Source organism: Lissotriton helveticus, chromosome 3_1 (assembly GCF_964261635.1).
Source record: "Lissotriton helveticus chromosome 3_1, aLisHel1.1, whole genome shotgun sequence".
Taxonomy (NCBI): Eukaryota; Metazoa; Chordata; class Amphibia; order Caudata; family Salamandridae; genus Lissotriton; species Lissotriton helveticus.
The window spans coordinates 408,094,621-408,120,025 of record NC_136061.1 but is presented as its reverse complement, the minus strand read 5'-3'; the positions used below and the strand labels follow the sequence as shown (position 1 = coordinate 408,120,025).

At 47.0% G+C, this 25,405-nt stretch overlaps 1 protein-coding gene across 2 annotated transcripts in view; it reads right to left on the bottom strand.

The window, feature by feature from the left end:
- Window positions 1–25,405, bottom strand: part of CASP10 (caspase 10) — a 147,907-nt gene that overhangs the window by 69,993 nt on the left and 52,509 nt on the right. For both annotated transcript variants that reach the window (XM_078680203.1, XM_078680204.1), the window contains one exon: window positions 4,079–4,415. In XM_078680203.1, coding sequence (XP_078536329.1) covers window positions 4,079–4,392 — 314 coding nt within the window. In that variant the 5' untranslated portion in view covers window positions 4,393–4,415. The remainder of the gene's footprint in view (window positions 1–4,078; window positions 4,416–25,405) is intronic.

Below are 25,405 nucleotides of genomic sequence, written 5' to 3'. Positions count from 1 at the left end.
TCTTCCCTTCACTCAGAGACCCCACTTCTTTGCCCTTCTCACACATTTAACCTCTCAAACACTGTGCCCTCTCTTGCTCATATCCTCGTTCTAACCACTTGTTTGTTACGCGCACTTTCATTTTTTCGTGCTCTCACTTACACAGATGCACGCACTCAGATGGCTGTTTCAGTGCTTAATTTGTAAAACAAATGCCAGAGCCCTTGTCGAGGCCACTGCAGCTTGCATCACCCATTGCCGCTGCCAATGGCAGTGCCAACAAACCAGAAAACAAAGCGATATTCCACAATTAGGCACAATTGACTTAAAGGCCTTGCTGATTACGTCTGAAGAGAAAATCATATGCAGGATTGTAGACCTAACTCAATGCAGTGATGATTTCAAGATCAAGCATGAGCACCGAATTGTGAAAAAGGAGCAACATTAAGGTTTGGGGCCATTTACAAACTGCTGGAGTTTGCCGTGATTCTTTGGTTTTCCTCATATTGAGAAGTAGCTCTAATCTCGCAGGTCACTGTTATTTGGCGAATCATAGCCGCATTCGAAGTGACTATGCAGGTAACAAGTGCCGCAACCTCTTCATAAAGGTCCAGCTGTTCAAAATGCTGAGTGCTGCCACCGATGAGGGTCTCAGACTGATGCTCTTTACTGAAGCTTTATCTGCTCGTGTTTTCTTCATGCCAGTGTCGCCTCCGTTTCAAATAATCCTTGTATTTTTAAAACTATATATTCAGGTTACAGTTATCCAAGGCAAACACACTATTCTTTGGGTCAGTAGAATATTGTTTTGCTCTGATATGCATTACAATTAAAAGGAGTCTATACCTGTTCTACGAGCACAAGCCTGCATGGAAGCACCAGCGCAGTTCTAGCAAAATTATATATATATATATATATATATATATATATATATATATATATATATTTTTTTTTTTTTTAAAGTAAAACTTTTATTGAATGTATATTGTTGCCATGTTTAGGCTCTGGTGTTTTTTGCTTTTCAAATTTGTGGCATATTGTTAGTTTATTCATTTATTTTTTAAATAACTATCGCCCGAGCTTGCTAAGGCCACAAGTAATGCCCTTGCCACGGTTAGACTTTGTACTCATGAAAAGTAGCACATTTTTTCAGAGTAAAGCCAGTGGTTTAAGAGGAGGCACTATATTTCAGCCAGGTCTTGTTAAAGAATCAGGGTGCTTAGGACTCTTAATTACATTTCTTTAAAACAATTTTATTGCCACTTAAAGAACAAAAGATATCACCAAGACTACTAGCCTGTTCTAAGTTTAGTCCAAAGGTAGCAGTTTAGGTCACTTCTAAGTTCTTGAGCTGCAGTGGTGAGTTTATACTTCGATGTGCTGAAGATATTGATCAGGTCAGATGTATGCATAGTAGTGCTGGATGCAGGAATCCCAACACTTGTGTAAATTACATGAAATTCAGACTAGCTCTTGCAGCCCGCTCGCTCTCTGTAGCAAGGTTTTAACTATAGTGTTCTGATGCACACTGAGACTTGGGTACACACACCTGTCCTGTAAACCCGTTGAGTACTCTTACCTTCCGAATGAGGCAAACACCAATCCTTTGAACATGCAATCAACTATTTGCCATGCCACCAGGGCACACCATGATTCAGCAGGGGTGCACCCCTTTACAATAACAGAGCCTACCCAACCCGGTCTCACCATCTTGCATTAATATGCCTGTAAGATGACCTGGCATGTTTCACCTACGTGCTACTTTACAAGAAGTCAAAAACACCTGAGCTCAAACATACCTTCAGCTGTAGAGATGGAGCAGGAGCAGGGAAATCCACATGATTCTGCCCAGGGATTGGTCCAATTCAACCTTGTGCTGTACCATCCATCAAATGATGGGTGAGGGCGCCTAAAGAGACCCCATCCATGCTAAGGAAGTCCAGAAGGACAATCAGTTCCATCTACCCTCATCATCTTGGAGCACTGGGCTGGCGCTCCGAACAGCAGAACATTCCCTCATACACGAGGAACTACCTACATGACAAACACACCGAGTTGCTCTCCAAGAGGCTCCCAACCATACAGAAGAACAGGCTTATCCCATAAACACCACAAATGCTCCCTGTTACTCAACACTAGGTCATCCCTTCTTCGGCACACTATCCCCAACTCCGGGTGCTGTGTCCTCCACCATCAGATGCACACCCTGGTTATATAGCACACTTTTTGCACTGGGGACTGTTTTTAATTTACAGTTTGTATTGCAAGCATAAGGGGGCCCTGTTGAGATGACAGCACAATTTCTCTTCCCCCCCCCTTTTTATGGTTTAGGCTTGCCATAAAGAAGTTTTTGAAAGAGAATCGTCGCACCAGCTTGCCAAGGCCACAACTACTGGCTTTTGCCAATGTTTGTTTAACATGGTTTTTGACTCGTAGACCACATGAATTGGGGACACTCCTGGCCCTATGGATATCACGCTGAGACAATACCCGGATTAATCCTGACAATTTGAAACTGGAGGGTGTCTGACATCTTCCTGGTTATGTTTATGTTCATAACCGACGGACTGGGCTTGACTTAGGGGAATTTGCTGACAGCCATGCAGGATGTTCAGCAACAGATTAAATTCATATCATGTTCTCTTTTTTATGAGGCTAAATAAGACTGTGACTGTTGAGCGAAAGGAACCTTCTGCTAGAGCATATCTTTGTAAAATGCTGTTTTGAGGGGTTGACTCCGATCTGCATAGTGCCGAATGCTTGTGTGGCTCGCTATAGTGTGGGCCTCCTGACTGATAAGCTTCCCTAAAAAGAGACATCCTGAAACATGCTCCCTTCCTCCAATGTGACAAAACTTCTATGCAAAAACTGTGTGCAATTTTTCTTTTCTTTTTAATTGTTTTGCTGTGACTAGGGAGAAACTCCCAGTGGTAGCATCTGTGGGTTACAGAAATTGCAAACCTGATTTGCTTAATCTTGTTGCGTTTGTTCTGGTTGTATGACAAAACTCCAGCATTAGCTGAGACTTTTTCATGTTTACACTTCTAACACTACAATTATTTGCCTGCAAACTATAATGATTTGGTTAATGTCCATCTCTCATGTTCGGTGATTAGGTCTGATTGATGATTCTGTGCTTTGTGACATTCTGTTAGTGGATATAAACTATTGCTTAACTCAGTATACTGCTTGATGGGACAGGCAGGGCCAGCATTAGAGTTGCCACCATGGTGATGAAACCGGACAGCGCTGGTAATGTAGGATTTTCCTCTCTTAACCAAATTACTATTGGAGCAGAAAGCAGGAATGTGTCAACTCTCTCTTTCTCTACTGATATGTGACAATGTGACCAAGCATTACTCACCCCGGAGAAATTAGTGTTGCGATTAACATAAGAAATATTGACATTTCTTGGCATACGCTAATCTATCGGTAGTATAAAAAATGCACATATTTTAAATTCTGGCCCACGTCCCTACACCTCCTGGCGACTTGTCAGCAAGAGATATTTCAGGTAAAACAGAGGATATATTTTGTGGGTGGACAACTGCATGGCTTCCATTAATCTAGTGCAAACTCACACCAGTAAAACATTGGGGGTGAAGGGTGCAGAAAGGAGATTTTCCATTATTTTCAAGTGAGTGTGGTGGTCTGTGATTCCGCACTGAACAAATGAAGATTAAATACTAGTTTTGCATCTGCTCGAGCATGCCAAATACACACATTGTACTTTATATGGGATTTTGTAAAGCATTGTAAACCCCCTTGCAGTGGCCTCAAATTGTTTTATGGACATGGACTGGTTTTGTGGCTAGCATTGGAGTGAGAAGGGCTATGCACTGAGCTCCAAAGTCCCTTCAATCTGGCTGTTTTACCTGAAAGTAAATTCACATTGGAGCTGTATGATAGAGAATATATTATGTGGATCTTCTCACCGCGCCCCAAAACCCGCACTTTTAGCCATTTGGCCAACAGGAAGCTCTAAGTTACAGGTGTGGCCAGCTTGACACATTCCATGAGTGCCAACCTCATTTGAATTTGATAAATAAAATAGAAATATGGCGTCCTATTTCTGATGAAGCACCAACCCTTAGCTTACCGGTATCGAGACACGGTGGCCCTGCTCGGTAGAGCTGCACGCACAGACTCCTTGGTGAAGTTGAGCTTCCGGAGCAGAGACCATTGTCGAATTTTGTACAGCAGCTCAGCAACCAGGAAGAGGTCATCCTTGTTTATAAGGTCTTGCTCAATAAGGAGCTGGAAGATCTTGTCAGCGGATGTCACATTGTGCAGTTTCTTCGAAGGTAGTATGTCACTGCAGAGAAACTTGATGCCATCTACATCCTCCTTTCCCAGGTGACGGTCGATGTCCAGGAGGACACTACGGAACATCATGTCCTTCGACTCGTCCATAGCGTCCTCTCACAGACCAGGAGCTGGAAACAAGGAAACGATGCATAAGCATTAGATATCACCTCTAGTGTACTTTTCAGTTTTTTATAAATGGCATGTGTTTCCCAAGTTTCTTACCTTCATAACTACGTATCTTATAAATATAAATATTCACTTAAAAAAAACAAAAGGTTACAGGGACGTTACAGTTAGGCTCAAATTTCACTCGTACAAAACCATAGAAATGTAGCAGTTCTAATTATCTGAGCTAACTATAACTTATGCCCCCGCAATGCACTGCTTATGACCTCACATATTAGATCGCTAATGACATCTCAAAACAATTTAATTCTATCTCCTAAATATAACGTCCCTGTAATTTTTAGGTTTTTAAAATTTTATTTCCTAACTGTAAGGGCACTGTTAAGTGAATTTCTAAGGTTTTTAAATTTTATTTCCTAACTGTAACCTTTTAGAGGGAGTGTGTGACTGAGTGCATCAGTGACTCAGTAGGGGAAACATCCTTTACAACGCAACATTTACCACGCAGTGCCTTTACGACGCAACTTTTACAACGCAAACCATTACAACGCATTGCGCTGGGGGGCGCTCCAGGATAGGGAATGCGTTTAATCTACTGTCCAACACCTTCCCTAGTGTCCACGGGGATTGGAGTTGGAAAAGTAAATTAAACTATTCACTATCCAGCGCCCCAAAGCACTATGCGTTGTAATGGTATTCGTTGTAAATACCGTGTTGTAAAGGCATGCGATGTAAAAGTATGCGTTGTAACGTCATACATCCCTTAGTAGGTGTGTGAGTGAGTGCATGAGTATCAATGTGTGTGAGTAGGTGTGTGAGTGTCTGAGTTGGGCTGGGAATGGCTACATAAGTGTCTCGCGGGGTGTGTGAGTGGGTGCGTGAGTGTCTGAGAAAGTGCAGAGAAAGTGCCTGAGTGGGTTTGCAAGCGCCTCCATGAATGTGTCAGTCAACCTATAAGTGACTGCCTGGGTGTCTAAGTGGGTATGTGAGTAGATCTAGGAGTGTCTGAGTGGGTCTGTAAGTGGGTGTGTGAGTCTCAGAGTGGGTCTGTGAGTCAGGCATTAGTCTCGGAGTAGTTCTGTGAGTGGGTGAGATAGAGTATGAATGATTCTGTGAGTGGGTGCATGGTTGTCGGACTGGGTCTGTGAGTGGGTGCGAGAGTGACTGAGGCGTTCTGTGAGTGGGTGCATGAGTGCCTGAGTGGGTTCTGCTCGTTCTCTGCACATTTTCTGCCTTTTCTCTGCTCACTTGTCACCTTTATTTTGCCTCTTTCTGCTCACTGCTGGCCTTTATTTTGAATCTTTCTGCTCGTTTCTGACCTCTATTTTGCCTCTTTCTGATCGTTGCTGACCTTTATTTTGTCTCTTTGGCCCTGGGTTCTGGCCTTTATTTTGGCTCTTTCCACTGGTTACGGACCTCCATTTGCCTCTTTCTGCTCGTTTCTAATCTCTATTTGGCCTCTTTCTGCTCCTTACTGGCCTTTATTTTGCCACTTTCTGCTAGTGTCTGACCTTGATTTTACCTTTTTCTGCTAGCTTCTGATCGCTAGTTTGCTTCTTTCTGCTTGTTGTTGGCTTTTAATTTGCCTTTCTCTGCTCATTTCTGGTCTCTATTTTGCCGCTTTCTGCTGTCCCTTATTTTGCCTCCTTGTGCTCCTTTTGTACCTTTATTTTGCCACTACCTGCTTGTTTCTGATCTTTATTTTGCTCTGTTTGTTGCTAATCTCTATTTTGCCTCTTTCTGCTCGTTGCTGATCTTTATTTTGCCGCTTTCTGCTTGTTGCTGACCTTTATTTTGCCGCTTTCTGCTTGTTGCTGACCTCTATTTTGCCTCTTCTTTCTGCTCGTTTCTGACCTTTATTCTGCCTATTTTGGTTCACTTGCCACCTTTATTTTGCCTCTTGCTGCTCGTTGCTGACTTTTTTTGCTTCTTTCTGTTCATTTCTCACCTTTATTTTGCCTCTTTCTGACCTTTATTTTGCCTGTTTCTCCTCTTCCCCCGGGACTGTAGCCTCTGCGGTTACAGCCTGCTCCCGACTGCTACGGGAGTGGCATTGCTTTCACACACAGAGAGCTGCGAAACATGCAGCTCCCTGTGTGTGAAAGCAATTAGCCTGTTTCACTGATCGCTTGACAGTGGGCAGGGACACAAACGAAGCTCCACTTCCAGCAAGCGACCTCCTGGGAGGTGGTGGTCCGCAGGTCATGAGGGGGTTTGAACACCCCCGGGGAGGTGGTGGGCTGAGGAGCTCGAAGCGGTCCCTCAGAGCCACAGGAGGGGGGGGCTGGTGCATCCCTTGCCCTGTACTAATCTAGCATGCCCCCTGGACATGGCCCACATGGTTGGTAAACATTTCAGAAGCACAGGAGCCAGTGCTGCTTTTTTTATTTTGCGGCGGGACCTGCAGACTCCAGGTAGCTCCCGCCAAAATAATTTTCAAATGCTCCCCTCCCCCCCCCCCAACCCAAAAGTCTGGGGGGGGGGGGGGGAAATCGGGATATTCCTACCCTACCCCTTCTCTATTTTAACGTTTGTTTATCTTTTGGGACTTGGATGAAGCAGAGTCCCAAGATGGCGGTCAACACATCCTGTTTGAAGTGTTGCCAGCCAAACAGATTTGAGCACTGGTACTGTTGGGTCCTCAGAAGACCCGCATCCATAGATTATTATTATTATTTTTTATTTTTTTTATTTCTCCAAAACTGAACAGATTTAAAGCAAGTAACCAAAAGCACTCTTTCTGGACCAATAGCTAGCTTTCTGCCAAGTTTGGTGTAATACCATCCAGCGGTTTGGGCTGTAATAGTGTTCAAAATCCCTATGGGATTTAACACTGGAAAACATTATTTACACCTCCACTTTTTTGGCCACCACTTGACTGATCAGCCCAAAACCTTCCATGCCCAACCAGATTCACTAGGACTTTTCTTTTAAAATTTTGTGAAGCGGTGCCACAGATATAAGCAAGCCCAAAAATAATTTTTCCACGTCCAAAGGATTTTTTGACATGCCTATATATCTTTGCCGGCACTTGGTGAATCTTCACAAAATTGTCCCCATAAAGTGTCATAATGAGTCTTGATGCACATGGAAAGTTTTAGGGTGATCCGTCGAGCAAAGGCTGTTCGAAAGGGGGGGGGGGGGGGAAGGGGGTGAGGTGAGGTGGGGGGTGGGTTAAATAAAGTGTTTTTTACAATGTTAATTCCCATTGGGATTTTGAACACGACTACAGCCCAAATCGCTGGACGGAATCAGTAGTTTTGGAGAAATGTAGACAAAATCTCAAATTTGTATATTTAGGGATGTGGATCCTCTGAGATCCAACAGTCCCCCTGCTCGAATCTGACTGGCTGCCAACACTTCAACCAGGAATTAATGGCAGTCATCAAAAAAATAAAATAATGTTAAATATAAGAAAAGGGCGGTAGGGTAGGAATAACCTGACCTCTTAGGACTCCGGAAGGAGGGAGTGGGGGTCCCGCAGGGCACAAACAGTATTATTATTTTTTCGGCAAGAGCCACGCTGGATCTACAAGTCCCGCTGGAAAAAAAAGGATGCAGCGCAGGCTTCCGTGCTTCTGTAATGTGCAGCCTCCGGGTGGGCCAGGTCCAGGGGCATGCATGATTAATCCAAGGAGAGGAGTGCACGGGCCCCCTCCTGTTGCTCTTTTGATCCTGGGGCTACAACCTCCCCATAGCGCACCCCTAGAACATAGCTGGGGATTGGCGAGAGCTTTAACCTCTCCCGCCAAGTCACAGCAAGCACTCTGCTTGAAATGCTCTTGCTTGCTGGTAGCAGAGCTTTTGTCGGATTCCCTGTTCGCTGTCTAGTGAGCACGGAAACAGACAAATTACTTTCTCACACAGGGAGCTGCATGTTGTAGCTGCTCTCTGTGTGTGAAAGCAATGCTGGCTCCCAAAGCATTCGGGAGCCAGTAGGGACCGTGGCGGCCTTGAGGTTCCTCCAGCAGTCCAGATGGACGACAAAAAAAGAGGCAGAATAAAGGTCAGAAGCAAGCAGAAAGATGCAAGTTAAAGGTGAGAAACGAGCAGAAAGAAGCAGAATAAAGGTCAGCAATGAGCAGAAAGAGGCAAACTAGAGGCCAGCAATGAGCAGAATTAGGTAAAATAAAGGTCAGAAACGAGCAGAAAGAGGCAGCATAGAAGTCAGCAATGAGCATAAAGAGGAAAAATAGAGGTCAGAAACGGGCAAAAAGAGGCAAAATAAAGGCCAGCAAGGAGCAGAAAGAGGCAAAATACAGGTCATACAAGAGCAGAAAGAGGCAAAATAAAGGTAAAAAATGAACAGAAGAGGCAAAATAAAGGCCAGCAATGAGCAGAAAGAGGCAAAATAAAGGTCAGAAGTGAGCAGAAAAGGCAGAAAATGAGCAAAGAACGAGCAGTCCCCACTCAAGCACTCATGCACCCACACACCCACACAGACAGCCTAGACACTTCCACACCCACTCACAGAACAGCTCAGACACTCCCATACCCACTCACAAACCCAGTCAAATCAATGATGTAATTTACGAGGTCATCAGTGATGTGACTGACCATTTCAGGAGTGATGTAATATGTGAGGTCATAAGCAGTGCATTGCGGGGGCGTACATCATAGTTAGTACAGGTAACTATAACTGCTGAATTTCTATGATTTGTACAAGTGAAATTTGAGCCGAACTATAACATACACGAAACCTTTGTTTTTTTAGTTTAAAATATATAACAGCTACAGCGCTCTGTATGAACTTACCTTTATAATATTTTTGCAGTCGATATTTAGGTCACATTTTTGTATACAGATTTGTTTTCCTTTGATATTCTGACATACAACCCAAAGAGGGGCATATTATATGGCATAAAATGTTTTTAAAGGTGAAAAACAGGGTCCATTTAGTTGCACGGTTAACAAATTACTATGACATTTTAGTAGGCAGGATTATGAACATGTCATGGATCACAATACTTTACAATGCAAATAGGATCTTTAAAAAAAGAAATGCCATTGAGCAGACTATTCAGCAACAATTAATGATTTTGTATTGAAGCACAGAAATTCTATTTATAATACTCACGTTTCCACTCCTATGTGGAAAAGTTTGAAACATAGGACATTCCCCCACTGAAAAAAAACATGTACCTACTTTTTTTGCAATTAACTGTGTCTCTTCTCAATGGACATACCACAGCTGTGTTTTAACTGGTTTATTGCATCTCCCCTTGTTACTTATGTGTTCACACTGTGAGATTACTGTAATCTACTCTTTCTAACACAAAACAGCCACAAAGAACAGCACCATGTAAAACCACAGACTAGGTAGGTAACTGAAATAACTATATAAATAGGAACACTTTTTGTGAAAAGCAGGCATCATGTCCTTTGGGCGAGTTTTGGCATGAGGTGACATAACCCACGTACAAACTTCAAGTTTACAAAAGGTATATGGTACATTGGTTTTTAAAAGGACCAGCTGTCTGGGTGATAACAGCCAGTGTAGAGAAAAAATAAATGTACAACTCTTTAAATGAGATAAGTCCTTGTGCATTAGGGGTATATGGAAAAAAAATTAAACTTACTTTGACACGCAGAAGAGAGAAATACAAAACCATGATCTCAATAAGTAGGCAAGATTAGTCTGATAAAATGTTTTTATAATGATTAAAAACATATTTACCAGAGTTAGACATCTATAGATGGTAAACAAATCGCGGGAACTGGCTCAACCCTGGTACAACGAGGCAAGAAAGATCAAAAGGTCCTAAGCCCAGAGCATGCAAATACTGAAGAGCAATATAAAAGGTAGGCTCATCCTCTGGTCGGCTGTGTCATGGTCCTGAAGTGCGTGCCAACACAGCTCTGAATCATGCAGCATGGGTGTGGAATCATCAACGCCCTTTATTGTGGTTGCATCTGAACCACGGACCAAGCAAAAGCCAGACTGGTGGTAATGTCCAAGCAAACCTGGGCTACCCAGGAAACAGGCATCAATATTGGTGGGGTCACGGAAAGTTATATTTAGTAGTGGTTAAACCTGATCTGCTTGTACAGTAAGAGAAAGATTCCATTTGGTAGAAAGAAACTCGAGGAGGAAGTGGGGTAGACTGAAAAGGCAAGTAGAAGATCATCCTAATAGGAAGCGGTTTTCATGGAGGATAAAAGGTCGTGCAAGTCACATTCAGGGATTAGTTTGAAGTTGTTCCAGCAGGGTACGGACTACTCCAATAAAGCAAAGGAAGATCAGGTACAACCAGGAGTATTAGTAACTTACCCACAGATTGAGATTAAAGAAATATTCATTGGTATGATTACTTTTTCCACAGAGTACTAACTGTAAGAGATGGAGTTGGTAAGGCAGGAAAAACTTTTGAATTATCTTTATTGGTTTTCACAGCAACACAATGGAGGAAGAAATTAAATGCAGAGTAGTACAGAAAGCAAGGAACGTTTGACTAAATAATTCTCCACACCCCAGCAAATAGGATTTAAAATTGCAGTTAAAGATTGCTTTCATTCTTTTTAATGCTGTTTTGGAGCTATCAATATCCATATTAACAACTCGTATGTTTTGGGTGGGTGTATGGGCTAAGAGTGGCTCTTTTGCTCTTTTTGGATTTGGCCGTCTCAAGTCAGACATAACACATAATATACTTTCCTTGGCTTGACAACACGAGTTTCAAAATCATTGCTGGTTGACCTTCGCCTTGAACATTGTTGTTCTTTTGTAAAGAGATAACAATTAGGAAAATTCCTTTATTTTTTTCTTTAATTACATTTTTCTGTACAATTTGTTTGACAACTAATTACTGTTCTACCATTATTTAGTGTCATAGTACTGTTTTAATGAAAATGTTCAAATGAATTGGGTTTCAGATGCTTCTGGGGGTAATCATGTGCTTTGTGCAAGTTTAAAAACTACAAGTCAATTAGGTAGCTCAGAGAATTAAGCACTCAGCAGAGATCTTTGAGTAACAAAGGTTCATATTTTTAAATCTTGTCAATGTAATTTCTGCCTCGAAACCTTAACTCGATAAAATGAGCGCCACCACGTTGAAAATAACATCTTCCATTTACAATGGTACAAAATGGCAAATTTGCAGAAACGAGCCATGATTAAGTCCACCTCCTGGCTGCAGTGTAGTTTTTTTTACACGATCTGTAAAGGGTTTGTAGAAAATCCCTGTTGCACCAACTTCCACAACTCCCCCCCTCCATCCCCCCCCCCGTCTTATGACGATAGACGACAAACTACAGGGCAATAGTCTGCGTAGTGAGCGGTGCTCTATATATTGGTACTAATGATAAAGAACGGTTTTATCATAATTTTTGTTTTTAAAGTGAACTTCAAGGCATTTTTATGTGGTTTCATAGTCCGTGAGCCAATGTAAGTCAGTAGTGACTAGCCAGGTACCTTAGACAGCCTGAACTATGGGAAGTTTGGCAAAAGGGGGCATTTTGGTTTTGTTCAGTGTCCCTCTGGGCTGTAGCTTATATTCTATTACCACGAGCTCACAATAGAGTGTAAGTCGCTACATGTTGTTTCTCTCCATAGCTCAGTAAAGCATTCTCTAAAGAAAGTAGTTTTTAGGTGGAGTAGTTTAATGGGGCCTGATGGATAAATACTCAACTATTCAGATACTAATCCCACTTATAAACACGAACACTAAACACAGAGAGATAGCTTAGGAGGTTAATGGACATGACCACGGTTTTTATACTTTCTGCATGTAAAAAAAGGTTTAACTCCTTATAAAATGGTTCAAATTAATGTGATGTTTTGGGATTTTTAGGAGGGGCAACATTTAGCCTCTGAACACTACGTTCGTTCTCGTGCTGAAGGAGGTAGGAAATCGTGCGTTTACCTGATTGGGGGAGGGACCCCTGTTGGGGAGGCCAGTCCTTCTCTGATCAGACCTTAACCTAGAAGTGAAAGGCTAACAAAATAGCTGCAGTATATTGTGTTGTGTCCTTTTATCACTTCTCAGACGACAGCACCATATGAAAAGGGGGGGCCCTCGGCCCCCCCGCACGCATGGCGGCGACCGTCGCCCCCTCTTTCCCCTTTGTTGTCATTCGGCGGTGGGGGCGTGCCCGGGGGGGCACGGCCCACCGCCGATTGGCCTGCGGCCTTCCTGACCCGGATCCAAGGTAGTGGGTCCGGGTCAGGGGGGGCGGGCGATAGGAGGGGCCGCCTGGCCCCTCGGGAATAAAGAGGTGGGGAGCGCCCAGGAGACCCCCTTGTCCCTGGACGCTCCCTCGCTGAACGGTGTGCCCCGCGCTCGGGGCTTCTTTGTTTTCGTAATTTTTTCTCCTTTATTTTTCAGGTCGCGGAGGAATTGCCTGCCTGCCCGAGCGGAGCCCAGCAGTGACGAAGGGGAGGCGCGCGGGCAGAGTGCTTTCGTGGCGGCACCGCGAATCTGCAGTGGCTGGGGAGCTGCGTCACACGGAGACAAGTCAGCAGTAGAAGAGAGAGGAAGCCGGTAATACGCGGGAAGGACCGGCGCCGCATCGGGGAGTTGGGAGCGGTGAGCCAGCCGAAGGGTTCTTTGTTCGCCGGTAAGTGCAGGCTCACGCTGCGGACCCGGGCAGCAGAGTAACGAGGGGGCTGAAACCTCTTTTTTGAAGCAGTGCGAGGGATTTCCCGCCTTCGGGGGAATTTTCAAATTCGGTCGCCTAAGTAAAGGCGGTACGCGGAACGAAAAACGTCATTTCCCGCCTTCAGGGGGCCGTTTAAAACGGGCGCACAATCAGAACGAGGTGGCAGCGGTAAACAATCGTTGTAGGCAGGGGAAACAACAGTCGTTTGGGTAAATAGTCGGGTTTGGTCTCAATGTGCCCTGATTAAGCCCGCGCTCCATAGAAGGCAGCGAAGCAGGGTCGACCAGGGCAGCACCTGGAGGGGAGACCATTTGAGAAGTGTGCAAAACGAGGTGGCAGCTATGTAAATGTTTCCACGCTACATTGCTGCATTTAGTGATAATTCATTGTACTGATTGGACCACAAAGTGTGCAATTTTAAGAAAACGAAGTGCCATGGCCTTGTGTAATTATAATACATTGTACTGATTGTGACAGAGAGGGTGCAATTTAGGAAAACGAGGTGGCATTTGTTTAGGTGTTTGTCACTACTGAGTGGTATCAAATATTGTGTGAGTTGTTGTCCACGTATGCAGAAGAGGTGACATTTCTTAAAGTGTTTTCACTATTGAAGTTGGGTGTTCTAAAACGTTTTTCTTGCTTTATTACATGGTATTAATACCTGTTTTCAATTCCAGGCAACTTTAACTACATTATTGGCACGTTTCACTCGCAGACAGGGCACACGACGTGGTGAGGGCTGTGATCGCAGATCATCATCACCGGGGAGTGCACAGGACTGGTCGGTAAGAGGGGTACGGGGGGCTAGCATTCGTTGCTCCAGGTGGCCGCCGGGTGGGTCTACATTAGGTTTACTCACCCCCTTACATAAGCGGACAAGCCGCTAGTGTTGCGGTCGCCGTTGCATGGTGCTGAAAGCCCCCTGGTGACCCTCCATCAAAAAGGTACACAAGGTCGGCCTGTTGTGATATTAGGAGAGTAGGCTGCTGTTTTTCGGGGGGGTATCATGCCAGGTCCGCGGGGTGGAAAAAGGGGGTCCAACATGGAGGCTATGATGCGGGCCATGATGCGTGACATGAGTGACATTAAGCAGCAGTTAGGGAAAGTAGATGAGCTTGAAGCACGGTTGAATGAGAGGCATGGGGATGCCCCGGGCCCATCGGGTAGGCCTATCCGCAAGAGGGTGGCACCAGTGCCAAGGGGGGATTTTGCCACCCCACCCGGGAAGTCTAGGTCCAAGAGACCCAGGGATGCTGCCCCCACCCCAGGGCCAGTAGAACCGGTACCTGCCGCGCCGCCGGCGGTCGTCCCACCCCCGCATGTACCTATGCCTACACCCCTTGCCCCCGTGGTGCCCAACCAGTAGACGCTGGGCCTGCTCCCTCACCGGTGCCCACAATCCCGGGTACAGGCTTGCCACACCCGGCACCCGCCCTGCCAGCTGCGCCAGTACCACAGGGCATAACCCCAGTGGTACCGGTTGTCCCGGGGGGTAATTTAGATTCAATGCCCCCTGAATTGTTATCCCAAATAACGGCCTTGATGCCATGGCTCCAAAAAGGGGGAGCTTTCCCGAATTCTGCAGACCATGCAGCAGAGGCGGCGAGGTTTGTGGAAAAAATCAGATCGGCAGCGGTCGCCGACAGTGTTGCATTGCCAATATCTTCTCCCCTTGCAGGTCCAAGTGTTCCCCAGCTGGACGGAGTTAAAGGGCAGCCGCCCCCGCGGCCCGCACTTGGTAAGGAAGTGGCATTGCCGCTCTTGGGGGACGGTGTTTTACCTTCCAGGGGCGAGAATTTGGCTCAGCATGTGTCATTAGCTGTGAAAGAGATGATTTGGGCGGACAAATACGTTTATATTTATTCTTTGTTGTTAGATAATAGGGAAATGGAGCAGGTAAAAACACTGAAAGAGTGGATGCTCCCAAGCGAATGGAGGGTGCAGTGTGCTAGATTTAGGGTTGAGGAAACTCTTAACAACTGGATGAAAGCATGGGCTGTCTTCACTGCTATTAAAGCTGAGCGTCCTCCAGATTTGCAGGCAGCATTGGCATGCTACTCGAGCAGGATTGTGGGGTGGAGTGAACAGTATTCTGGGGAGGCATGGAAAGGGTATGATGTCAATTTCAGGAAGGCATTGGAATTTAATAGAACATTGGCATGGGACACGGTAGATTCCATGGCTTGGCACAAACAGTTCTCAGACACTGCGCCTCCCCCCCAGTTCGGTTCGGTCAAGGTGTTCTCTAGACCTCAACAGCCCTTTCGGCCCCCCCAAACGAGTGAGGTACCTGGGAAGTTTAGGGCCAGTGGGCCAGAGAAAAAAGGGGTGTGCTGGGATTTTAATAGGCGCACCTGCACAAGGGCCGCGTGTAAGTTTAGACATGCATGTTCCTCCTGTGGGCACCCCTCTCATCCAGAAACTGCCTGTAGGTCCAAGCAGGGAAACACAGGTCAGAGGGGTAGGGGAAAGCCACTATAAGACAAACAGGTTAGGGCCCCCCCACTCCAGTGGATGTGGTGGCAATGATTCCATGGTTGAACAGATACCCGGACCACACATCGGCCACCCTACTCCAGGAAGGTTTTTCTAAAGGCTTTAGGATCCCGGCCGCGGGATACACAGGCAGCGCGCACTCTAGAAACCAATTGTCAGTCAAGCACAATCCGGCTGTGGTGGCCGCCAAAATTGACAAAGAGCTATCGTTAGGCAGGATAGCTGGCCCTTTTTAGGTTTTGCCTCGCCAAAAAGATGCGCTCTGCGCATCTTTTTCGCGCAGGCGAAAACCTGATGAGAATTGTAGTGTGCTTTGGGTCGGCCCTCCTCATTCATTGGCTGGCTCCGTAAATGGAGCCTTGCCATTGGACGAGGGGCCTGTCCGTCAATGCCGGACCAGACACGGGGGCGTTCCCGACATTCTTTGGCTTTTGCCGACGTCACGCGACGTCAGCCGGGAACGCCCCCGATTCTGTTCCGGCATTGCCGGCACCTCCCTTGCTCCCCCTCCCGCTTGTTTCTTCTGTTTCCATTAACTGTCCTTTTCTCATGACCCCTTGAAATTTGTCCTGGCATGAGCCAGGGACCCCCCCCCCACATCCCACGTATAACATCTGCATACGTATTTGTCCTCGCTCACCCTGATTGAACTCCTGAGCTTACACGGACTTATGCCGTTGCCGCTCATTCACTCGACAGCCCCAGCCGCACTCAGCAGAGCCCTACTGGCTGTTGGATCCCTTGGACAGTAAGTGTATACCCCCCTTATACCATCTCCGTTTCCCATACCAGACGCAAGCATATGCCACGCTCGTCCTGTTTACTCACATTGCGTCTTTGAAATTTCCATAGACGCTAACGCCGGATGCCCAATTCCCTGGATGCCGTGCCCGGAACTCCCATTTCTCCGTACCAGCTCCCGTGGCTCTACATCTACCGCCTTCGGTGGATCCTGGGCGATTATTTGCCACATCAACCCCTGTACACCATAAGGTGAGTGTTATGCTCTGGACACGCACCCTTTGCATTAACATTGGTTTTTGCGCTCCCTTCTGACTCAACTCCTGCTCCCTGTTACTTTTCAGATGCCTACTTGTCATCTAATTGGTTGCATGTCCCGTACCAACTTGGACCCGTTCTCATCACGAACCCCCCTCATTACTGAATGTGTATACTTCTCAGTGAGTTCTCATTATTCCGCCCAGCCTTTGCAGATTTCTCTCCCCAGACGGGCCAGTTTTCGCCAGTTGCAGTCCACCATTGCGCCTTTGTTTTCCTTGGCAACCTTTGAAAGCCACCTCCTTTTCTCTCCCACCCCGCCCTTTTTTTCCACCGACCACGAACAGGACTCTCAAGTGACCTACTTGCCCTGCACTGGGCAAATCACCCTGCCGGGTACCTCACATTTTTGCCCCTTCGCGATTGATAATTTGCAGGTACCATTCTCTCATTTCACTTCCTCCTTTTGTGGTTATGCTAGCCCCTTACTATAGCTCGATTAATTACTCCTTCATATTCTTTTTTCTACTCTTTAGCACTTCAAATATCTTGTAACCTGGTCTTGATAATGACCTGTATAGATAGCAGGTCGAAACGCTGTCGACTTCCTAGCGCAATTACTTGGCACATTTTTGTTCTGCTTTATTAATCAATGTATCCTAAGCCATTCTCAAATGTATTTGGACCACTATTAATGTGCTCTTGTAAATATTATCACTGTTCTCTTGCGCCATCTCTAGCTGATTTCACTTGTCACTTTGCGCTTTTCATTTCCTCACGAGCACAAATTGTTATAAGTGGTACAGGTTACATATCATTGGATGTAATACAGTGCTTCTTCTTTAACTCATCTATTTTTGTATATAAACAGCTCCTAGCAATTACTGCATCATTCATTGATGTCTCCCTGTGTTTTTCTTGAACTTCTCTGCAACTACTGCAACCTCCTCGCTGTCCTGTGCAAGTTTCCCGTTTTTCGACCACGGCCGCCGGAGGAAGGTAAAACTTAAGGGTGAAACAGATGGGACCGTATAAGAGTTTGTATCTTAAATGCGTGTTCCTCCCTTCAAAGCATGATTTTTAGTGCAGTTTGAATAGGACAGGGTTTTCTATCCTTTATAGTACAATGCATGATTGCGAGTAACCCTATGCTTCGTTATTCTTAAGCACTTTTAGGTAGCTCAACAGTGATTAGTAGCACTCCAGAAACAATGCATACAAAAATAAAGTGGATGATTTACTTTTTTTTTTAAATGGCAAGCTTCGAAGAAAAGTAGCGGGCCTGCAAGTTTATTTGGACAATTGCACAACATTGACACATCAGATGATGAGGCTAATACAACTGGGGCATATTGCATAGCAATGGCATCTACCTAGCGAATGTGTACTGTTGGTTTGATGCAAAAATTGTGCCTTGTGTATTTCGGGACCAGCTCTTCACTGAATGTTACAACTTGCTGATTCTTGTCGTTCTCCTCCTTTAGTGCTCCATCTTTGAGGATGCATAGACCAGTTCCAGCAGCTCAGAGAGTAGCAGATCGGCACAGCGTCATGCGTGTCAATTGTAATTTGTATATTATATTTATATAGTGCTTACTAGTGCCCAGTCCTGAGTTCTAATGCTAGGGACGTGCCAGTGGTGGTGGTGGGGGGGCAGGGGGCTCCGGAGCTCCGAGCTGCCAGTCCTGCGTTTCAGCTTTTGTTATGCCACTGGCTTCAGAGTGGAGCTTCAGAGTGGAGCTTCAGAGTGGAGCTTCAGAGTGGAGCTTCAGAGTGGAGCTTCAGAGTGGAGCTTCAGAGTGGAGCTTCAGAGTGGAGCTTCAGAGTGCAGATTCAGAGTGCAGATTCAGAGTGGAGCTTCAGAGTGCAGAGTGGAGCTTCAGAGTGCAGATTCAGAGTGCAGAGTGGAGCTTCAGAGTGGAGCTTCAGAGTGGAGCTTCAGAGTGCAGCTTCAGAGTGCAGAGTGGAGCTTCAGAGTGCAGCTTCAGAGTGCAGAGTGGAGCTTCAGAGTGCAGAGTGGAGCTTCAGAGTGCAGAGTGGAGCTTCAGAGTGCAGAGTGGAGCTTCAGAGTGGAGCTTCAGAGTGGAGCTTCAGAGTGGAGCTTCAGAGTGTCAAGAGCAATGCCAATAGCTCTAACTTTAACAAAGGCAAAACCATTGCATTGTAAATGCTTGTTCTGAAGTGCCAGTACCCAATTTTGTGTGTTCCCCATTAGGAGTTGTCCCCAAAAAAGAGAAAGGGCAATTCAGATTGATCCATAACCTGTCAGCACCTAGGGGGACGTCACTGAATGATGCCATTGACGAGGGTATCTGTAGTGTTAAATACGCCTCTTTTGATCAGGCTGTTAACTTATTACAGGCCACGGGACCCGGGGCACTGATGGCGAAATCAGACATAGAATCAGCCTTTCGCCTCCTCCCGGTCCACCCAGCCGATCAGCATCTCTTAGGCTTCACCTTTGGGGATATGTTCTACATAGACAAATGCATGCCCATGGGTTGTTCTATATCTTGCGCTTACTTCGAGATGTTTAGCTCTTTTCTGGAATGGGCCATGAGACAAGTGACGGGCCATCAGCGGGTCATGCATTATTTAGATGATTTCCTCTTCCTGGGTACAGCGGGATCTCAGGAGTGTGCACTGGCATTGCAGGAATTTTGCGTGCTCATGCGGGCTTTTGGAGTCCCGCTTGCGCCCGGGAAGACGGTTGGCCCGACCACCTGCTTAGAATTCCTTGGCATTGAGATTGACTCAATGGAAGGATGTTTTAGATTACCTAGGGACAAGGTGGACAAATTCAAGACAGCGCTACATTTATGCCTCCAGAAGGAGAAGGTCACTCTGCAGCAATTACAGGAGGTGGTAGGGCAATTGAACTTCGCACTGAGGATTATCCCCATGGCTCGCCCGTTCTCTCGCTCTATTGCGCAGGCAATGACGGGGCTGAGGGAGAAGCACCACCGCACTCGGCTATCGGTTGAAATTCGCCAGGATATGCTTATATGGATGGTATTCCTGGAGGATTTTAACGGCAGGGTAGTCTGGCCCGGCCCGCTGACAACATCAGCAGAGTTGGGCCTGTGGACGGATGCTGCCGGGAGTGTGGGCTTTGGCGCCATCCTAGGGAACAGGTGGGTCGCTCAACAGTGGCCGGAGGTATGGCGAACATGGGGCCTGAACAACAACATTGGCTTCCTGGAACTCTTCCCAATATGGGTGGCACTGATGGTCTGGCCCGAACACCTATGTAATCAATCAGTGGTGTTTTGGTCAGACAACATGACGGTGGTGGAATGTATCAACCAGCAGGGGGCGCGGTGTCCTTTCATACTTCGTCTGATCAAAGAAATTGTTTTGCAGTGCCTCAAATTGAATGTCAATTTTAAGGCCAAACATGTCCCTGGTGTTCTGAACAATGCAGCTGACTCCCTCTCTCGTTTCAAAATGCAGGTGTTCAGGGAGCATCTTCCTACAGCAGACCCCTCGCCAGCGCACTTCCCAGCAGTACTTTGGCAGATTGGTGCCCCAGATTACAGGACCTCGTGGTCGCTAGCTTAGCCCCCAGGACCAAGACGGCTTACGAAGGGGCGTTTTTGTCTTATTGTTCTTTTTTGGGGCAACAATGGGAAGTGCTTTGGGCAGAGGAGGATGGCTTTGCAGCCTATTTAGAATGGATGCATAAGGAGGGGCGCTCGGTGGCAGCGGCGAACAGACATAGGGCAGCGGTGTCATTCTTCGCTCAAGCTAGGGGCTTCCGGGATCCCACTAATACCTTTATGATACGTAAGGCTTTGAGGGGATGGCGCCGTATTCAGGGACATCAGAAGGATAAGAGAAAGCCCATAGGATTGGCCCGGCTGACAGCTTTACTGGGCACGCTGGACACTGTTTGTAGCTCGGAGTGGGAGGTGCTTCTTTTTAGGGCAGCATTCTCCTTGGCATTCTATGGGGCGCTGAGAATTAGCGAACTTGTGGCAGGTTCTAAGTCAGACCTACTGGGCGGCTTGCAAAGGGCTAGTGTGACGATAAGGGAGGACACCATGTGGGTGATTATTCAGAAGTCAAAGACCGACCAGGAGTCTAGGGGTCACACCATAGTTCTTCAACGGGCCCCCGCCAACCCTTGCTGCCCAGTGAGGCACGTGGAATTATTGCACGGACTGCTGGTGGGCTCAGCGGGCAGGGCACTGCTCTGTCACGCCGACGGGAGCCCCTTGACCAGATATCAATTCAGGAAGGTATTGGAGATGGGGGTCAGGAAAGCAGGTCTTGACCCTAAAGAGTTTGGCTCTCATTCCTTTAGGATTGGGGCGGCAACTGAGGCGGTGGCGGGGGGCCTCCCGGTGGAGAGAGTGAAGACAATTGGGAGATGGTCCTCAGAATGCTACAAACGTTATGTACGGATTGACATGCTGTGATTACATGGCACTCACGCTTGGTTTGTTTCCGCTCTCTTACAGTTTCTCAGACCTGTTACGCAGGGGAGGAATTTGTCGTCGGGCACCAGCAACATACATCAGCACGGAGCGGCAGCCAAGAAACAATGAAGAACAGTGTTTGGATTGTGGGTCACTCCTATGTAAAACGAGCAGAATGTGTCTTTATGTCAGGTGACAGGGGGAAAAGGGCGGCACAACTAGGGTTGGACATCACGTTCTTTGGCAGAGGGGGGTTGTGTCTGCACGAGTTTAGGGGATTCTTCCTGGGGCTTTTAGCACGCTGGCAATCTCCACCGTCAGTGGTGATACTTCACCTGGGGGAGAATGATTTGGCAACACTGGGTAGGCGCATTCTGATCGAGGAGATTATCTCAACGGCGGGTTGGATGGCTAGGACCTGCCCGGGTTGCACACTAGTATGGTCACAACTCATACCTCGACTACAGTGGCGGGGGGGACATTCGGTCAGGGCGTTGAATCACTCGGTAAAGAGGATCAACACACGGTTGGATAGGTTGTTTCGAGCCCCCTTGTTACAGTCAATACCTCATGGGTGCATCTGGGGCGACAAGTATTACTTAAAGGACGGAGTTCATTTAACAGAGGGGGGGAATGTCTTGTGGTCTGACAATATCTGGGCCTGGCTAGAGGGTTTGCAAGTAGGAGGGTTTCCTTAGGTAGGGGCTAGAGGGGGGAGGCCAGATCGTCGGTTAACAATGCTGGCCTGTGGCGGTAAGGTCATTATCGGTGAGCACATATTTGAGGTCTGAGGGGGCGGGCATCATCCTATGGAGGTTCCCGCCCAGGGGGAGGGGCCTGCGGGCCACTCCCAGAACTCCAGGGGCAAGGTAATGGATGCTGCAAAGCAAAGGAGTGCGGGTAGGAGTAGTTCACGCTTTCCTTAGGCTGGTAGCCACCCCGCGCGCGTGGACTCATGACGCCACCGGCGCAGAGTAAGGGCCCTCCTTTAGTGGGTAAATGGAGTCCAGGGCGTAGACCGGGCAATTCCCGGGGTAACACTGCGCATGCGCACGTCTCTAGGGGAGGCGCAGCTTGTAGGACCTGACACCGGTAGTGACCCTGCCATATGGCCAGAAATGTACAAAAATCAAGATGAGGATGTTTAGTCTCGGTTAGGAAACAACATGTATTAGAGTTTTTGTTAAGGTCAGGCTCTCAAACTTGTTGTTAAGAATTGTGTATCTAAATGTCCTGCTGATTTTTGTATAAATTGTTGATTATGCAATTAAAAAACCTTTTTTAATTTTATACTTTAATAAATACGGCCGGGCGACTAGCGCCCGCCTTCCAAAAAGTAAAGACGTCTCGTGTCCACGTTCCTGGGTGTTGGGTGCCGGATTGGGGGGGAGGCGGCAGCTAGTCGCTGACCATGTGAAAAGGGGGGGCCCTCGGCCCCCCCGCACGCATGGCGGCGCGGCGACCGTCGCCCCCTCTTTCCCCTTTGTTGTCATTCGGCGGTGGGGGCGTGCCCGGGGGGCGCGGCCCACCGCCGATTGGCCGGCGGCCTTCCTGACCCGGATCCAAGGTAGTGGGTCCGGGTCAGGGGGGGCGGGCGATAGGAGGGGCCGCCTGGCCCCTCGGGAATAAAGAGGTGGGGAGCGCCCAGGAGACCCCCTTGTCCCTGGACGCTCCCTCGCTGAACGGTGTGCCCCGCGCTCGGGGCTTCTTTGTTTTCCCACCCACCATCCCTTGGAACAAAAAGTCTTGTAGCAGTTCTTATGTCTGGTTGAATGGTAAGTTTTGAAGGTACGGTCCACAGGTTTCACAGGGTAGTAGAGATGGAACTGTTGGTATATTTTGTTGATGCTTTTGTTTAGGAATTTTTTCCCCTTTTTAGCAAACCATGTGTGAAGTGAATTGTATTTGATGCCATGTGTCTTTAGGCCTTTTTTCCCTTTGTAGCTATACGTTGATACTGTTATTTATTAGCCAGTGTAGCTGTCCTTTAGAATTTTTCCCATAGGTCGTCGTATTTATTAGGTATGGGGCATGCGGTAAGGTCATTATCGGTGAGCACATATTTGAGGTCTGAGGGGGCGGGCATCATCCTATGGAGGTTCCCGCCCAGGGGGAGGGGCCTGCGGGCCACTCCCAGAACTCCAGGGGCAAGGTAATGGATGCTGCAAAGCAAAGGAGTGCGGGTAGGAGTAGTTCACGCTTTCCTTAGGCTGGTAGCCACCCCGCGCGCGTGGACTCATGACGCCACCGGCGCAGAGTAAGGGCCCTCCTTTAGTGGGTAAATGGAGTCCAGGGCGTAGACCGGGCAATTCCCGGGGTAACACTGCGCATGCGCACGTCTCTAGGGGAGGCGCAGCTTGTAGGACCTGACACCGGTAGTGACCCTGCCATATGGCCAGAAATGTACAAAAATCAAGATGAGGATGTTTAGTCTCGGTTAGGAAACAACATGTATTAGAGTTTTTGTTAAGGTCAGGCTCTCAAACTTGTTGTTAAGAATTGTGTATCTAAATGTCCTGCTGATTTTTGTATAAATTGTTGATTATGCAATTAAAAAACCTTTTTTAATTTTATACTTTAATAAATACGGCCGGGCGACTAGCGCCCGCCTTCCAAAAAGTAAAGACGTCTCGTGTCCACGTTCCTGGGTGTTGGGTGCCGGATTGGGGGGGAGGCGGCAGCTAGTCGCTGACCATGTTCATACAACGCCTTCACTCAAGGATCCTTCCTTCCTAAGTTGCACTCTGGATCACAGTTCCCATATACTATTTGAATGTACCTCAATGTGAGCCACAGGCAGAGCTTGCCGCTCATCCCTTCCCTGAGAAGAAGTAAGTCAAGCCGACACCAGGCAATGTCAGTTTTCTGCTCCAAGTCTTGTGTCCTCTTTCCCATGATGAGGGTTTGATGGCTCACTGATGCAACCTGGCTGGGTGACACTGATGCTAGGGGTCCAACGGACACCTCGATAAATTGTTTGCAGATGAATCTGAAACTCGTACCTGCTCAATATCAACTTCTCTAAACAGATTAACGCTTTTGCTCATGGAAGCATGCACAGTGTATCTTATTACAAGGTAATGTCATACGTGAAAATGAAAAAAAGAAGTGCAGTGAAATAAAGTATTCGCTGAGGACCACACAATTTGTTAAAGCAGGGAAGGTGGAATTGAGTGCAGATTTTCAGGTTTCACATTGTACAATACAGCTCGTAGAAGTGTCTGCCTTCATCAAAGGTTAATGCTTTAGTTTCAATTCATGGGGTATAAGGTGACAGGCAGAACCTACATTTTTGACAGTTTTGCATAGCAGAAAGCTGGTACAAGGGCTCTTCACAACAGACTACCTTACACAGTTTTTCGGCACATATATAGCGTCAATCATATGATGTTGAGTGACGGAGGCTGGAGCTCACTCTTGCCATTAGGCCACATCCCCGCCATGAAAGCTCTGATTAATGTGGGAGTAGGTTTCTGAGAGGACCTTGAGTTGAGCCAGGCATCTGGCTGGAGCTTTCAGTAGCTTGCCTACCTTTATTTTTTTGCAAATGTATTTGCTGGAATTTTAATTCTGATATTTGCTTATTGCTGGTATTTTAATTCTGGTATTTGCTTTCATGTTAGCAATCACCTTGAAGTACATTCTTGAAACAAAATAAAAGGAACTGGTGATTGTTTTTTTTTTTTTTTTTTAAAGTGACAGTAATTGTGAGAAAGTAAAAATGTATTAAGTACAATCTTTTGCCCACTGTGTTTGCACAAACATTTTTGTTGTTCACCCATTTTCAGAAATATTGTGCATGTTTACATTTTGGACAACAATCTGAGAAATTCCGCTTGGGTGCTTACTTTGCTCTGAAAATGTGTTTACTTAACAGGTGCTGACATTTGAGTCTGAAAATGTTTATGTAGTGCGAACTCGACACAAAGGTATTGGGGCACCAGTTACATAGCACAAGGCCACATACATTTTTTTGTTTTAGAAGCATGGGGAGATTACCTCATGTGCCAGGAATTACAGGATGCTGAGGGGGCGTCGAGATTCAAACCGGATTGCTCTGCTCCAAAGTCTGCAGCTCTAGCCGTTCAATCAATCAATCAATCAATCAATCAATCATGCCATTTGTATAGCGCACTACTCACCCGGGAGGGTCTCAAGGCGCTTGGGGGGAGGGGTATGCTACTGCTCGAACAGCCAGGTCGAGTTGTTTCCTGAAGGCGAGATGGTCCTGGGTCAGCCGAAGGTGGATGGGGAGGGAGTTCCAAGTCTTGGCAGCCAGGTAAGAGAAGGATCTTCCTCCAGCGGTGGCTCTTCGGATGCGTGGTACGGCTGCGAGCGCAAGGCTGGTGGACCGTAGCTGGCGGGTGGGCGTGTAGAAGGTCAGGCGGTCCTTGAGGTACTTAGGGCCCAGGTCGTGGAGAGACTTGTGTGCGTGGGTGAGGAGCCGGAACGTGATCCTCTTGTCGACGAGGAGCCAG